General features: G+C 47.8%; 1 protein-coding gene across 2 annotated transcripts; it reads left to right on the top strand.

Moving 5' to 3' along the window:
* Window positions 1–1457: 1457 nt before the first annotated feature.
* On the top strand, window positions 1458–8394 carry IL37 (interleukin 37). Of its 2 annotated transcripts, XM_070380154.1 has the most exons (4): window positions 1458–1539; window positions 6926–7045; window positions 7652–7791; window positions 8182–8394. In XM_070380154.1, exons 1-4 carry the CDS (start codon window positions 1458–1460, stop codon window positions 8392–8394), a joined length of 555 nt encoding a protein of 184 aa, XP_070236255.1. The 2 variants fall into 2 exon arrangements, with proteins under 2 accessions (XP_070236255.1, XP_014331941.1); XM_014476455.1 differs by lacking the exon at window positions 6926–7045.
* The last annotated feature ends 9000 nt before the right edge of the window (window positions 8395–17394 follow it).

Genomic DNA, 17394 nt, shown 5'->3' with positions numbered 1-17394 from the left:
CCTGAACTCATGTTGGGGAATGGGCTTTGTGAATCGGGTGAGAGGTGATATGTACCACTGGAAAGTATTTGAAAGCTTCTCTCCTCCAAGCTTGTCCTGTGAGGGGATTCTGAGTCAGCCCTGCCCCAAGACATCAGGAGTTGAGCTCCTTGGGATCTCTGGAGGCTCTGTTTTCCATGACAAGAGGCTGCAAAGAAATGGCCTTTCTTTGCTGACTAGACTCTACCAGGGAGTTGGCAAAGTTTTTCTCTGAAGATTGGGACAGTAAACAGTAGAGGCTTTCTTTGACTCTCTTTCAATGACTTATCTCTGCTGTTGCAGTCAGAGAACAGCCGTAGACAACACGTAAACACAGACATGATTGTGTTCCAATAAAACTTTATTTAAAACCAGGTGGTAGGACAGATTTGGCCTGTGGGCTGTCTTTCTCCAGTCCCAGGATTAGAAAAATATACTCCCAACTTTTTATTTTGTATTGGGGTATAGCTTATTAACAAACAATGATGTCATAGTTTCAGGTGAACAGCGAAGGGACTGAGCCATACACACACATGCATCCATTATCCCCCAAACTCCCCTCCCATCCAAGTTGCCCCATGAGCAGAATTCTCTGTGCTGTATAGTAGGTCCTTGTTGGTTATCCATTTGAAATATAACAGTGTGTACATGTCTATCCCAGACTCCCTAACTATCACTTCTTTCCATCCTTCCCTCTCCGCAACCGCAAGTTCATTCTCTAACTAAGTCTGTGAGTCTCTTTCTGCTTTGTAAATAGCTTCATTTGTATCATTTCTCTTTAGATTCCATATATAAGTGATGTCATATGATACTGCTCCTTGTCTGTCTGACTTAACTTCACTCAGTATGACAATCTCTAGATCCATCCATGTTGTTGTAAATGGCATTATTTCATTCTTTCTAGTGAGTGGACAATATTTCATTGTATATACACACCATATCTTCTTTATCCATTCCTCTGTTGATGGACATTTAGGTTGCTTCCATGTCCTCATTACTGTACACTTATTCAGTGAACGTTGGGGTGCATGTATCCTTTTGGATCATGTTTTTATCTGGATATACACCCAGTAGTGGGATTTGGGGTCATGTGGTAGCTCTATTTTTAGTTTTGAAAGGAACCTCCATACTGTAGAACAATATAGTTTGAATTTTCTGTTTCATTTTGCTAAAATGTTGTCAAGATCATAAAAATGATATATTTCAAAAACATCGCTTTGGAGGGCAAACATCAAAGAAGGATGGCCCAGGCCTGGGAGGACCTCCTGGATGCCACAAACGTTTCCAGGCAGAGAGCAAGGCCTGCAGCCTGATGGACACTTAAGGGCATTCAGCAAGGTCTTCTGGGGTCAGAAGATGCCATTACTAGTTTTCTTCCTGTCCACTCAGGTCCTGCCCTTCATCCCAGCCTCCTGTTGAGTCATTTCCTCACACTGAAAATGTCCGTTTTGGAGGAGAACCCAGGTATGAAAATGGACTGTGAAGACTGGGAAAGAGATGAACCTCAGTGCTCCTCAGAAGGTAAGATTCTTATTTAAAAAATCCACACCAGGGCCAAAGTGTAACTCCTAAAGAGGGACCTTATGAGGTGCTGGGCCCAGACCCAGCTTCTCCCTGTTGACCTTGCCTGGTATGTGAGTTTTGAGAACTTCCTTGGAAAACGAATTAGACAAGAGAAATCCTTGAAGGGGGAATGAGGCTTTGCCCCATATGTCCAGGTGCACCAGATGGTAGCTAAATCTTCACCCAAAGATTTGGGGTGCAAAGTCCTGATTCAACACTTGGATTTTTTTTTTTTTAATTATTTATTTTTGGCTGTACTGGGTCTTCATTACTGCATGGGCTTTTCTCTAGCTGCAGTGAGCAGGGGCTACTCTGTAGTTGTGGTGCATGGTCTTCTCATTGCAGTGGCTTCTCGTTGCACAGCACAGGCTCTAGGGCTCTTGGGCTTCAGTAGTTGCAGCACTTGGTCTCGGTAGTTGTGGTACATGGGCTTAGTTGCTCTGCAGCATGGGGGATCTTCCCAGCCTAGTGATTGAACCCATGTCTCCCATACTGGTGGGCAGGGCTGTCAGGGAAGCCCCACCACCTGAATGGTTTTGAATCCTCCAAAGACATCTTTTTCCTCCCCACCGGCCCAGGCAGAGGAGAAACCCATGTGATGGAAGGGGTTCTCTGAGTCTGGGCTGGAAAACGGACCCTAGCTCAGGGCTTCTGAGTACCTGCTGGAGGAAGGCACTTGGATAGCGGCTCCACAGGAACAAGAAGGGGAGGCTTTTGACCCAAATGACTGTCTAATGCACAGACCGTGGACGGAGAGGTCTGTAACACACCAGAAACCAAATCCTGGAGTTTTCAACCCACACACAGTATTCAGAGTTGCAAAACGAAGAATCAGGATGTTGGTCTGGTGGATGTGGACCTGCTAACAGTGACAACAGAGCAGTTTGGCACCAGCCCTGCTCCTGTGACACGGGTGATGTGGAGGCCACCCTGCCCATTCTGTCCCCAAGACAGTGAGGAGCAGACACTGGAAGGCACAGACACCAGATACCATAGTCTCCGAATGCCAGGGAGCTTCAGACTGTGACCTCGAGACCACATCCTGGCTCTGCCTCTGTCTGTTGCTGCACAAGAGGTGAAGGCATGCCTCCTGTTCCCCACACAGAACTGGAGAGGCTTCTGTCTGAGCCACTTCTCCCCACAGCCTTCCCCTCCCACTTCTCGGAAGCCTAGACTGTTAGAGCTGGAGGGACAGATAGGAGGATGATGGTCAAAGTGGAGGGAGGCAGAGCTGTCTCAGATGGCAGAGGAGCAGCAAAGCAAAGATGGGGTAACACCTTCACACCAGAGCACAGGGTTCGGTTTTTCGTCTTCTGGAGAAGGAAATGGCAGCCCACTCCAGTATTCTTGCCTACAGAATCCTGTGGATGGAGGAACCAGGTGGGCTGCTGTCTATAGGGTCGCCCAGAGTAGGACACGACTGAAGCGACTTAGCAGCAGCAGCAGCAGTTCTATGTGTTCTCAGTGTGCAAGAGTTGTATGGTTTATGACCAGACACTTTATTCAGGAATTTCTCAAATGATGTTTCATGAAAGAAAATCCTCCAGATGATTCTCAGAGTAATGTGGGCAAGTTATATTATCTCCACTGGAAGAATGCAGTGCATGTGTTTCTAATAAGTATGGGCTCTAGGAAGTTCTGCACTCAGAAACTATCTCCTTTTTTAAAAAATTGTTTATTTTTGACTGGGCTGGGTCTTCGTTGCTGCGTGCAGGTTTTCTCCAGTTGCAGCAAGCAGGGGCTACTCTTCGTTGCAGTGTGTGGGGTTCTCACTGCGGTGGCTTCTCTTGTTGCAGAGCACGGGCCTTAGAGCATATGGGCTTCAGTAGTTGTGGTGCAAGTGCTTAGCTGCTCTGGACATGGAATCTTCCTGGACCAGGGATCGAATCCATGTCCCCTGCCGTGGCAGGCAGATTCTTATCCACAGCACCACACCAGAAGCCCCCCCACCGCTGAAACTAATCTTCACCTCTACCATTTTGGACCAAGGAAGCTATTTATAATGTCATCACTATTTCTCTGCTTCAGTGTTTCTCAAAACACATGCAAAAGAAGTAAGACAGTCAATGGCCCCTGATGGTCCTGAAAATTTCAATTGTCTGTGCTAACCTCCCTGTCTCTGATCCCAGACTCAGTCAGAGATGCCTTGGAGCCAGGCCCCAGCCTCACCTCCATGAGTGCTGCCCATGCAGGTAAGGCCCCTGGGTGAACTGATGAGTGTGGTAAATGGTGAGGGTGTGGATGGAGGATGAGCTGCTGGGCTCTCAGGGGAGTGGGAGAATCAGAGACTGGGGGCACCTCAGGTGCTGGGATGGAGCTGAGGCTTTATTTTCGTAGAAGCAAGTCTCAGGAGGGCTGATAACATGTATGGTGTTGATGTATGGCAGAAACCAAGACAATATTGTAAAGCAATTATTTTCCATTAAAAATAAATAAATTTACAAAAAAAAGAAAGATGAGCCCAAGTTGGTTTCTGAGGTGCAGGTAATATGCAGCAGCTGAAGGGCACAAGAGAAGAAAGGTTTTGAGCCTGGTAGTCCCTCTGATCATGGCCAGGAGCCTGGAAACTCTGAAGTCCTTTCTCACTGTGTTTATGAAAATCAGAGACATGGCCAGCAGGGGGCACCCTGGAACCCACACCCCTGAAGGCCATGGTGCCTCGGCTAAGCTAAAACCCTTCTCACAAGCTACCCTGTGAACCTCCCATAACCCCATGAGGAAATGGTTAACATCACCAATTCCATGGGCAGAAACTGAGGAACAGTGGCAGGTTACCTGTGCCAGGTGACACAAACAGAAGTGACACGTGCTGGAATCTAAAGGTTCTACATGACCTTCCCAGGTGGCACTAGTGGTAAAGAATCTGAGTGCCAGTGCAGGAGACACAGATTCGATCCCTGGGTTGGGAAGATCCCCTGGAGGAGGGCATGGCAACTCCAGTATTCTTGCCTGGGAAATCCTATGGAGAGAGGAGCCTGGTGGGTGACAGTCCATGCAGTCGCAAAGAGTCTGACACTACTAAGTGACTTTCATTTCACTTTTCAGTTTTTTCATAATGTGAGAAACACAAGTTAAGAGGATTCTACCCAAGCTTTGGTGTGAGATGATGGGGGCCCAAGCGAGGGTATGATAGGAGGGAAACAGAAGGAAAAGAAGACTAAATTTAGGAAATACTAAAAAGGTTCGAAAAAATAAAGCCCAGTATTAATGCTAGGAATGCAACTTATATAGTATGTCTGGGTCTCACCCTGGACCAGTTGAATCAGAATCTCAGGGGGCTGGGGCTCGGACATCTATGGTCTTAAAAGATCACCCACCAGGTGATTTCTGCTGTATAGCCAAGACTGAGAACACTGCCTTAGACAGTGACACTCAAAGCCTGGTCCTCAGACCATTAGCATTAACAGCCCTGAAAGGCTGAGTCTGTAGGTTTGGTTAACATTTGACACATTGCAAGGCTGAGAGTTAATTTAGTTTAATGATTCTGAATCAACATGCACCCAAACCATGAACTCAGAATGTCCAGGGCCCAGAAATGCTGCCTAGGACATTCTAACCTGAGCAGAGCTGAGAAGCACAGATCTCATCTGCCCCTACACCACTACAGAGCCCCTTAGGGTCTTGCCTGGGCCAGTCATTTTTTTGATCAAATGTCCATGATTTGGGGGGCTCTAGGCCAGGGCTGAGGATGGTGGGTGAATCAGGCAGGGGAATTGCTCCCAGGGGGCTTACAATGATGCAGGGAAATGGGCAAGGACACCAATACCTATGCTTCAGGAATGGGTACAAAGAGCTGTGTGGTCCAGAGAGGAAGTGGGCCCCACAGAGGGGCTTAGGAGGGCTTCCTGGAGGAGGTGGCAGGAGAGCCAGCAGGAGCCCTCCCCACTCACGGGCAGAAGGAGACCAGAAGGACATTCCAAGCTGAGACCAGTCAGGGGCCTCGTGCTGATTGCAGAGGATGAGAACGAGACTTCAGATTTCATTTCTGGTTATAATTGCCTAGGGTGGATAATTATATTACACGGTCACCTGGTTTGGTGGCTACTGTGTTATCAACCTGGACATTTCACAGCCACCTGTCACTGATGGTTGCTGGCCCACGTGTGGGCTCCTGCCCTTAATCCTACAAGGGAAAGCTGGGCCACCTGCTCTGTCCAAGGCCCAGTAGGGAAGACTCCTTGTGTGGCTGCACCTCTAGGCAGGAATGGCCCAAATGTGTCTCTAAGGAGCCAGGCCCTGGGAAGTCCCCTGGTATTCTTGTGTCAGGTCCTGACTGTTCAGGGAGGTTCCTCCAAGGCCAGGCACAAACCCTTAGCTTCTTGTGGGAACCCGGCAATGCCAGCTCAATCTTGTATGAAGCTGTGCTCCTGGGCGCTTCCTACTTCCATATCTCACCTCCTGCTCTGCCACTGTCCGTGCATCGACTAGTAGGGGTTTGTCCCAGCCCAGGCAGTGCTGGTGGTGTGATGCCCACAGTGAGAGGATGCAGGAAAGAGGATTAAGAAGAGTAATGATTCACTAGTACTGAGTGATTTCTGAAGCTGATACCTGGCTAACTCTTATTCATCTCATTAAGCATTTTAATTCTCTCAAGACCCCAGGTAGGCACTGTTACTACCACTTCCCCTCATTTCACATATGAAGAAGTTGTGGTTTAGAGAGATTTAGTAACTTCTAAGTCCTAAAATATGTCTTCCCTGGTGGCTCAATGGTAAACAACCCACCTGCCAATGCAGGAGGTGTGAGTTCCTTCCCTGGGTCGGGAAGATCCCCCAATGAAGAAAATGGCAACCCACTCCAGTGTTCTTGCCTGGGAATTCCCTGGACAGAGGAGCCTGGAGGTCTACAGTCCATGGGATGGCAAAGAGTCAGACACTACTTAACGACCAAACAAGTCCTAAAATAGTAAGCGGCAGATCTTGGATTTGAACCCATGTCTCAGAATCAGAGCCCAGATGCTTACATACATGCTCAGTTGCTTGTTTGGAGCAAGGCAGACAGCCTGGGATGGGAGAAATCTTCAGGAGGCTGTGATGGCCAAGTTCACAGGCAGGGTGGGGGGCCAGGACCATCGACCATAGGCTAGGTGGCTCAGATGGTAAAGAGTCTGCCTGCAGTGCAGCAGACCTGGGTTTGATCCCAGGGTTGGAGGATCCCCTGGAGAAGGGAATGGCAATCTACTCCAGTATTTTTGCTTGGAGAATTCCATGGACAGAGGAGCCTGGTGGGCTACAGTCCATGGGGTCGCAAAGAGTTGGACACGACTGAGGGACACACACAGGGACAGAAGATCGAATTTTTTGTGCTTATTGTGAAATGTTACTATCTGGTTAATTTGATCTAGGTCCAAGAGTGAAGGCCAACGGCCCAGAGAAATTCACCATCCATGACGGTGATCAAAAAGTTTTGGTCCTGGACTCCAAGACCCTCAGAGCAGTTCCGGATAAGACTTACATACTCCCAGGTGACTCTCAGGGGTGTCGTGTTTTCCATCCCTGCAGTCAGGGGACGGCCTTCCTGTGAGGGGCTCAGCTCAGGCTGCATCACTCCTGCAGCTCCAGATGGTGGAGGGGAGCAGGGTGAAAGGGTCCAGGAACCACTAGGATTGCTAGGAATTAGATGGCAAGTCTGTAATGATGACTAGACTTGAGGGATGTCTTTCTGGGAGGTTTCTCCTTCTGAAAGAAAGACCCAGGCTGTGGAAGAAGGGGCAAATTGACCAGAGTGAATGAGGGGGTCTTTGACCAAGAATCAAGGGCTTCCCTGGCTTCCCTGGTGGCTCAGATGGTAGAGAATCTGCCTGCAACGCATGAGACCTGGGTTTGATCCTTGACTCAGAAAGATACCCTAGAGACAGGATTGGCATCCCACTGCAGTATTCTTGCCTGGAAAATCCCATGGACAGAGGAGCCTGGTGGGCTACAATCCATGGGGTCACAAGGAGTCGGACACAACTGAGCCACTAACAGACATGAAGGGAAAGGTTGTTCACATCTTGTCCAAAACCTCGGAAGACAAGAGGGCCTCTTCCTTATGCCAAAGACTAACCCATTCCTCTATCATTTTCCAGAAATCTTCTTTGTATTAGCCTCCTGTGTGAAGTCAGCTTATGAGAACAAAGGAAGCCCCATTTTTCTGGCCGTCTCAAAAGGCCAGCTGTGTCTCTGCTGTGACACAAACAAAGGACACAAGCCATCCCTGCAGCTGAAGGTGAGGGTTTCAACCAGTTTCCTTTGCCCTCGGCCACCCAAGTGGAAAGTCAAAGTCCTTAATGCCTCTCTGTGCTATGCTGTGCTCAGTTGCTTCAGTCATGCCTGACTCTTTGTGACTCCATGCACTGTAGCCTGCCAGGGTCCTCCGTCCACAGGATTCTCCAGGCAAGGATCTGGAGTGGGTTGCTATGCCCTTTTCCAGGGGATCTTTCCAACTCACAGATCAAACCTGTGTCTCTTGTGTCTCCTGCATGGCAGGCAGATTCTTTACCCAGATGCTCCACAAATTCTAATTTTGTCTAATATAACAGGAGCATCCATCTGCCCCACGCTGAGTTTTCTCCATCCCAAAGCCTGTACTGTCTAATTCATCTCTCTTACCTCCTAGAAGAAGAAACTTTCCAAACTGGCTGCCCAGAAGAAAGGGAAATATCTGCCCTTCATCTTTTATCGGAATAAAGTCGGCTCTCGGAATACCTTAGAGTCGGCTGCCCACCCTGGATGGTTTGTCTGCACCTTCCCCAATCCTGGGAAACCAGTCGGAATGACAAAAAGTCACGGAAGAAGGAAACACACTGAGTTTTCATTTCGGCGCATCTAAAAAGCTGAAATGAGCCCCTGTGAAGTCAGTGAATAAGAAACAGCCCCATCAGATGCCTTCCTGCCCTTTCTTCCCTAACTGTGTACCAATGGCAGAAGAACATGGGAGCTACTCATTAACCTCTTTTCGTTTCTTAATAGTGTTATAGCCATGCGTTCCGGGAAACAAACTCACTCAGAAGGACAATGCAGATAGTGCAGGCAGTTTATTACACCAGGGGGCCCAAGGCAGAGTCTCCTTTTAGCTAAGGACCCCGACCAGTTTTGGGGAAAACCTTATATACCCTAAGTGTACGTGCACAAACCCACCTCCCCAAATTCCCTGACAATCAAAGCTAACCCAGTGATTCATATGCCTTAAGCCTAGATAGTTAACAGTGGACAATTATCAATAGGCCTGTGGTCATACCCCAATAAGCATAATAGAATGCATGATTCTATTTGGTTACACAGATAATTAGGGTATTCTTTTAGTGACGGAGAGCCCCGGGGGCCTGGTTTTCCAGTTGGTATGTCATTTCCATAGTTACTGGGCATATAGCTCAAAGTCCACAGTCCGGCCCAAGATGGAGTCCTGCTTTCAAGATAGAACCTGTTCTGTTTCCTCCTTCATTCCCTCCTCTTGATGCTCTTAACTCATAGTATGAGCATCATTCATAGGGATATATTGCACCCTGGCTCTCCAACCACCAATTTGGGAGAACGACACCAATCTTTGGGTTACAAAGTTCATAATACGTTGTAAAATGCAGGGTCCACAAAGCAGAACCATCAAGGCAACTATAACGATGTTCCACAAATCACCCTTCACCCAAGATAGTGCCGAGAGGCAGCATTAACCTGTGAGTAGGCAGTGCAGCTCTAAGATTCTGTTCTGCATAGGGAAGAGAGGTGGGGAACCAAGAAATATTTTCAAATTAGCTCTTCCAGTTTATCATGGCTTAGGTGGTATGCTTGGTGTGTTTGGCTTACCAGAGTGGGTGCCAGCTCCTCGGGTACCAATAATTTTCCACTTGGCAATTCCCACCACCCCTTTTCAGTCTTCATGCCCCTTCCACTTTGGCTAGTTGATTTTGGGCTTCAGTGTATTTTGGAGACTCCAGTGTTAGCTCAGGCATCTCTGCCAATACAAGAACTTTAGTAGGGGCTTCACTTGTCACCCCCAAGCCCTCGTCTGCTTGTTTAGCGGTTTTATCTGCCAGTCCGTTTCCCCGAGCCTGGGGGGGTATCCTTTTTTGACGTCCTTAGCAGTGTATGACTGCAACCCTTTTTGGGTCCCAGACAGCATATAATAGGGTCAGAATTTCTTTTTTATTTTTAATGTCCTTTCTGCTGGCTGTCAGAAGACCTCTCTATATAAAGCCCCATGTACATGTAAAGTAGCAAAAACATACCTGGAGTCTGTGTAAATGTTTGTCTTCTTACCTTTTGACAGCTGGAGGGCCCACTGAGCAGACCAGTGTGATGGCAGAGAGCTAGCCTCACCGATGGTTTCTTCCATGACTACTGCATATCCCGACAGTTGTTGTCCTTGTTTCATCAGGCTGGTGCCATTGGTGTACAGGACCCAGTGTGGGTCCGGGATTGGCTGGTCTTTCAAGTCAGGTCTGCTGGCATATTCCTTTGCAATCATGTGAGGGCCCACCTTCTCCCACAGGAAGGAGAGTGGCTGGATTCAGGGCCTGACAAGGCTCAATAGTAACATGGGGGTTCTCACATAACAGTCCCTGGTATTGAGTAATCCGGGATGTCGACAGCCACTTATGGGGGTCCCTTCACAGGAGAGTGTTGACCTCATGCAGGACTTTTACAATCAAATCTTGGCCCAAAGTCAGCTTGGTTGTCTCCTGGACCAGTAAGGCAACCACAGCAACTACCCGTAAGCATCCCGGGCACCCAGTGGCAACATTGTCCAGCTGATTTGAGAGATAAGCCACGGGTCTGTCCCATGTCCCCATAGTCTGGAACAACACTCCCATAGCCACTTTGTCCTTTTCGGTCACATAAAGAGTAAATGGCTTAGCAAGGTCTGGCAGGCCCAAGGCTGGTGCTGACCTAATTGTACTGGGTTTGAGTTCTATTACCTCTGGGACTTGTTTTGCAAGCCTGGGAGGGTTGTCTTCCGCCCCAACCTCAGGGAATTATTGAGTTAACTCTCTCTCTCTCACTCCCTCCATCGACTGTTTAGCCCATCTGGTTTCCCTTCTGGGAGATCGTGCCACCTCCATTCATCTTGAGGGGTTACCGAGAGGAAGAGTAAATAAATGGTTGAGCCCACTCAAAAAAGTGGGTCTTTCGTGGTGGGGAATGGTCACTTATGCCCCCAATTTAGACAACAAGTCTCTTCCCAACATAGGTACTGGGCATTCAGAGATGTACAAAAATTCATGAGTCACTTGGTGTCCCCCCATCTGACATTTTCGGGGTATTCATGAGTCATATGGTGTCCCCCCATCTGACATTTTCAGGGTAGGCCTTTGAAACACAAAGCCTGCATTTATCACCGTCTGAGACCCAGCAGCCTCTGGATCTATTGGCATATAAAGTATACAGGCCTCGCACAGTCTTTCATAGAACTTAGAGGGTGATTCGCTTTCCCTTTGAATCACTTCGGAGGATTTTGCCCTACTTATGGGTTTTGGGGCCCCCCCTCTTGAGACCTTGTAAAATAGCAGTCCAATATCTCTCCAGGTGGCCCCTCCCTTCCTCTGTGTTACAGTCCCAATAGGGCCTCTCATGGGGGTGGCTAGTTCTGTCCACCGCTGCAGGTTTGCAGCACCCTCAGGTGCCATTTCTCGTAACCATTTTCTGGCCTCAGTTAGAATCCTGTGTCAGTCCTCAGTGCTGAAGAGGGAGACTAGAAGTTGGATTATGTCATCCCATGTAGGGCAGTGGGTTCGAAAAATAGTCTCCATTAGCTTAATCTGGTAATAATAGGCTATGGGGGGCTGATGGTAGTGGCCGTCTGCCCCCTGAACCGGAGGCTGCTGTAACTCTCTGAGGGGCATGTGTAGCAGGGCCCTTTCCTCTGGCTCCTTAGCAGAATGCAGCCTCTGATTCTGATGTCTCCTTTCCCTTTCCTGTCAGTACTCACCAGGAGAGGTGGGTACAGCTTGGGCAGTTTAGCTGGAGCCAGATCCTGGAAGTGTTGGCCAAAGGCTTATGCCACCAGGATCAGAGCCTGCCGAGGTGGTGGCTCTATGACCTCCAGGAGAGCTGGCAGAGGAGCAGCAGCTGCTGCAGGAACTTCACCTGGTCTTGGATCGGGCATTAAGGCAGCCTCTGGTCCTGGTGGAGCACTGGGCAGCGGGCACGTCATTATCCCGTATGGGATTGAGGGCTGGGTCATCCTCGTCCAAATCCTGTCAGATCCCAGAGGGAGAAGGGGGATCAGAATCTCTTCATCTGCCAGTCAGCATGGCCGAACCAGAACACCATGTGATCCAAGACTGCTGCTGCTGCTAAGTCGCTTCAGTCGTGTCCGACTCTGTGTGACCCCATAGACGGCAGCCCACCCGGCTCCGCCATCCCTGGGATTCTCCAGGCAAGAACACTGGAGTGGGTTGCCATTTCCTTCTCCAATGCATGAAAGTGAAAAGTGAAAGTGAAGTCGCTCAGTCGTGTCCGACTCTTAGCGACCCCATGGGCTACAGCCTACCAGGCTCCTCCATCCATGGGCTTTTCCAGGCAAGAGTACTGGAGTGGGGTGCCATTGCCTTCTCCGGATCCAAGACTATGTCTCCCTTAAAGTCCATTCTGCCTTGGAGGACTTGATCAGGTGCGGTTGAAAACACAGATGGGTTAAATATCCCATGGCCTGCCCACGTCCCAGGCCATCTCCAGAAAAGCAAATTCATATTCACTTACATATCCCCCTCCTTCTAGCCTGATAATTCCGAGGGGGTCAAGAATTTCATAGTAGACAGGACACCTCCTGGGGGAGGGTAGAATACGAGCACACAAGGACCAAATTTCTTCTAAAAATCCCCTGGCCATTGCTTGGTAGTAATTTTCCCCAAGACGGCGTGGACACACCTCCTAAATGACCTTCACAAATTTCCTTCTTAAGCCCTAACACACTCATCAACGTGTGTACCAAGCAATCGCTGCCACCTGCCTATTCCAGGCTCCTGTGGGTCCATGCCCCTTCTAGTCCCTCCCGGGCGGGGCGGGGGGGGGCGGGAATCAGGCCCCCTCTTCCACCCTACCGGGTGGGTTCCTCCTCACCTGAGCACTCAGTTCCCCTGCTGCCGTCCACTACCTGCTAACATGAAAGGTCTGGGCATTGAGAAGCAGAATCCTTCCAGAAAGGCGAGGTGACCTCCCCCCTCTTGAAGACTCAAGCCATAAGGCCTCGGAGTATCCCAAATGGGACTTGCCTCCTCAAAGTGAGGAGTTTCCTGGCCAATGCACCAAATGTTGTAGCCACGCGTTCCGGGAAACAAACTCACTCAGAAGGACAATGCGGATAGTGGAGTGCAGTTTATTATACCGGCGGGCCCAAGGCAGAGTCTCCTCTTAGCCAAGGACCCCGACCAGTTTTTGGGAAAACTTTATATACCCTAAGTGCACGTGCACAAACCCACCTCCCCAAATTCCCTGACAATCAAAGTTAACCCAGTGATTCATATGCCGCAAGCCTAGGTAGTTAACAGTGGACAATTATCAATAGGCCTGTGGTCATACCCCAATAAGCATAATAGAATGTATGATTCTGTTCGGTTACACAGATAATTAGGGTATTTTTTTAGGCGATGGAGAGCCCTGGGGCTCTTCCTTCCGGGGGCCTGGTTTTCCAGTTAGTATGTCGTTTCCATAGATACTAGGCATATAGCTCAAAGTCCACTGTCCGGCCCAAGATGGAGTCCAGCTTTCAAGACAGAACCTGTTCTGTTTCCTCCTTCAATAGCACTATGGGAATTCGTATCTTTAGGTAGAAGGATACAGATATAGAAGGAAGGATTGCTTCATTGTAGAGTTCTCAGGTGAAATAAAGTTCTCTCTGTGCTCTGCTTACCCTGAACCCTCAGACATTTATCAGTGGTGTCATATCACATCGTCTAGCCAGGCAGAGTCTGGACTTGCCCTAGGAAGGAGCAGCTGGCCTAATCCTATGCTCCAGAATCAGCCATTCCTACTGGGAGCTGACGGGTTTCCCAGGTGGCCAATGCGGGTTTGATCCCTGGGTTGTAAAAATCCCCTGGAGTAGGAAATAACAACCTACTCCAATATTCTTGCCTGGGAAGTCCCTGGGAAATCCCAGAGGAGCCTGGCAGGCCACAGTTCAAGGGGTCGCAAGAGTCAGACATGATTTCATGGCTAAACAACAGCAACAATGACAAGTGGGATCTGATAGGCAATGGGGGTGGTGGTGTTGAAGTCCACGGAAGTTGTTTAGTCTGTATCTAGGGCACAGTATGATGGGGAGAAAAGCAACAGCAAGTCACCATCCAGCCAAGTGATAAGTGGAAAAGGGTGGGGTGGGTCTCAGACAAGGAGTAGAGTGACCTAAAATGTGGAAGAGACAGACACAAGGAATCTGGGTCAAGTGACAGCCAGGAGACCAGTTGAGCAACCAGTTGGTGTCTGGGAGTGAGGTACAAATTTCCAGGTAGGAAGGCCAGGGATCTCCAAACGGAGGAAATAGGCTGCAAGTGTCAGACATTTTTTCTCTCTCTCTTTAGCGGCAGGAGGAAACAAACTAGTGTTACATTCCCCCCCACTCTATACAAATTTAAAAAGAGGTTTCTCTTAAAATTCTGTGTTGCCCTAATGACAGCTGGCTCCACCTGAACTTAACTTTTCTCAAACCTTGAGCTAACCAATGCATTTTTCTTACGGAAATGATCGTCTTAAGCTATGTTAATGTACTGTGTATTTACCCAAAACTCTGTCTTCAACTTGGTTCACCTAAAGGCTCAGAACTGACTTGACAAATGTTATACATTGTTCTCCTAATCTACGTTAATGGAACTATATATTTGCATGGAAATCTGCCTTTCTTCAAGATTCAAGTCAATCTATGGCCTGGGATGACTCACCTGGTGCCAAGATTATCTCAAAATGCATCTTGTAGGTGAGGGGCCTGGTGCCATTCTCTGAATTTTTAGACATTTCCTTTCTTTAATTAGCAGACTGCTAGAAACTATATAACATCCAGCTAAAGACTAGCAGGGGGGTACTCTTTCTGCCCGCTTCTGATGTCTATGTCAGAAGCTTTCTCTATACTTTTATATTTTAATAAAACATTATTACACAAAAGCTCTGAGTGGTCAAGCTTCGTCTCTGGCCCCAGATTGAATTCTTCTCCTCCAGAGGCCAAGAATCCTGGCATCTTTCTTGGTTCAGCAACAACCTTTCAGGAGGCCTGACAACAAAGGCAAGGTCCCATCACTAAGCTGGGCTCAGATTCCAGTAAAGAGAAGGCTGGTCGACCAGAAAGTCTTGACCTGGAAACCGAGTCGGGGTGGCACAAGGGGTGGGAGATTTGGAAATTAGTTGTCTCCTAGGTATGGCTCTTCAGTTACAAGCAACAATAATTGAAGCAGGCTTGCTTAAGCAGAAAGTAAGCTCTAGTAAGCTAGGAGCTTACTAGAAGGATTTGGAGCACACTAGTTTCTCATTGCTGCTTTAACAGATTCCCACAAACACAGTGGTTTAGAACAATATTTCATTGTATATATGTACCACATCTTCTTTATCCATTCATTTGTCGATGGACATTTAGTCTGCTTCCACATCCTGGCTATTGTAAATAGTGCCGTAATGAACATTGGGATACATGTGTCTTTTTGTCATGCAGGAGACCCTGGTTCAATCTCTGGGTTGAGAAGATTCCCTGGAGAAGGGAATGGCAACCCACTTCAGTATTCTTGCCTGGAAAATTCCATGGACAGAGGAGCCTGGTGGGCTACAGTCTAAGGGGTGCAAAGAGTCGGACATGACTGAGAGACTAACACTTTCACTTTTCATGCCCAGTAGTGGGACTGCTGAGTCATATTGAAGGAGGAAACAGAACAGGCTCTATCTTGAAAACAGGACTCCATCTTGGGCTGGACTGTGGATTTTGAGCTATATGCCCAATATCAATGGAAACGACATACCAACTGGAAAACCAGGCCCCTGGAAAGAAGAGCCCCAGGGCTCTCCATCGCCTAAAAAAATACCCTAATTATCTGTGTAACCGAATAGAATCATACATTCTATTATGCTTATTGGGATATGACCACAGGCCTATTGATAATTGTCCACTGTTAACTACCTAGGCTTAAACCATATGATCACAGGTTAACTTTGATTGTGTCTTTCTTTTTCCTTTGTTCAGACTAGTTTCAGGAAACCTTATACACTTAGGGTATATAAGGTTTTCCCAGAAACTGGTTGGGGTCTTTGGCTAAGAGGAAATTCTGCCTTGGGCCTGCCGGTGTAATAGACTGCACTCCACTATCTACATTATTCTTCTGAGTGAGTTTGTTTCCCCGAACGCGTGGCTACAACAATATCGTAGTTTCATTCCTAGTTTTTCAAGGAATCTCCATACGCTCTCCATAGTGACTGTATCAATTTACATTCCCACCAAGGTAGTACATCTTAATCAAACTCTCTACAAGATACCTCCTTACATTTCAAAGAGTCAGTGAAGGTCCTTCAAGTCAAATGGAGGAGCTGATCTCAGGTTGAGTGTGTGGATGCTGGGCAGGAAGACAAAGCGATGCCTTCCTGAATCCCCTCATATGTAACTAGGACTATGACATCACCCCAGTCTGTGAGGGTCAAGGGGGATGAGACCCCAAGAAAGAGCTTTGGCAAGATCAGCTGCTTCTCCTTCTGATCTGAGGATGCTGGTGACCAATACCAGGCCAGCAGGGAAAAAAAAGTATTTGATATTTTCAGCATTTGAAAATGTGTCCATGTGACAGTGATGTTTGGGGACAGGGGAGGGTGTATCTTCTTAACATCATGGAAACTCTTTGCAGCCAAGACTCAGCTATTCAAATTAATCTTCAAGCCAAGCAGGGCTGTCTCCTAACAGTGGGAATTCTGGCTCCCTTATGGGAGAAAGACAAGCTCAGTGACTGCGGTCTTGAGGAGGTCACATCGTGGACCAAATGGAGACAGGCATAACCCCTACTCCATCCTCCTCCCCTGTCGTTTCTACCTGGTGTCAGGTAGCAAATTGCTGTAGTGCATGTAGTAGGTTGCGTGGGCTTCCAGTGAGGCTGCACGGAGATTACAAACATACCTGCCCCCTGCAGAAGCAGATTCCTGTGTGCTCTGACTTTATTATTGGAAACTCAGGTGATCACACAGGTGTGGTACCCCACTTAGTGCTGTGAGCTGCTCCCCAGGCCATGGCCATCAACCCTCCTTTAGCTAGACTTATGTTTTTTGTCCTTCTAACATATTACACATTAAAAAAAAAAAATAAAGTCTCTCGTTCTTAGCTTTTCTTTCTTATTTTCCCTTCCTTTGTTCTCCCTTCCTTTCCTTCCTTCTCTTTCCTTTCTTTCTCGGTTTCTTTCCTTCACTGCACCAGGCCTTAGTTGCTGCATGTGGGATCTTTATTTGCTCAAACTCCTAGCTGCAGAATGTGGGATCTAGTTACCTGACCAGGGATTGAACCCAGGCCCCCTGCACTTGAAGGTGCAGAGTCTTAGCCAATGGACCACCAGAGAAGTCTGAACATACTATATAATTTGCTTATTTATTATGTTTATTGTGTGGATCTTCCACCAAGATGTAAGTTCCATGAGATCTCTACTCTGTGATGTATACCAGAAACTTGCTTGGCCCTTGTAGACATCTGATGCATTTTTTAATGAATGAAGCAAGGAGGAAGAAAGACCAGAGGATGAAGGAAGAAAGGGAGAGAGGGAAGAGTAGTCATTGAAGTTTGGTCTTATTACTGCAGCTATTATGACTTCTCCTGCAAAGCAGATGCATTTTTTTTTTGAAAACTTTCATAAAATCAGCTAGGGTGATTTGGATTTTATTTTTCTAA

Source organism: Bos mutus, chromosome 11 (genome assembly GCF_027580195.1).
Source record: "Bos mutus isolate GX-2022 chromosome 11, NWIPB_WYAK_1.1, whole genome shotgun sequence".
Lineage (NCBI taxonomy): Eukaryota > Metazoa > Chordata > Mammalia > Artiodactyla > Bovidae > Bos > Bos mutus.
The sequence above is the reverse complement of the archived record's forward strand: the minus strand, read 5'-3'. Positions and strand labels throughout refer to the sequence as shown.

Coding starts and splice junctions, on each gene's coding strand:
- IL37 (XM_070380154.1), top strand. CDS start 1,458: ATGTCCGTTTTGGAGGAGAACCCAGGTATGAAAATGGACTGTGAAGAC. Junction 7,046..7,651: donor TAAGACTTACATACTCCCAG/GTGACTCTCAGG, acceptor ATCATTTTCCAG/AAATCTTCTTTGTATTAGCC. Junction 7,792..8,181: donor AGCCATCCCTGCAGCTGAAG/GTGAGGGTTTCA, acceptor CTTACCTCCTAG/AAGAAGAAACTTTCCAAACT.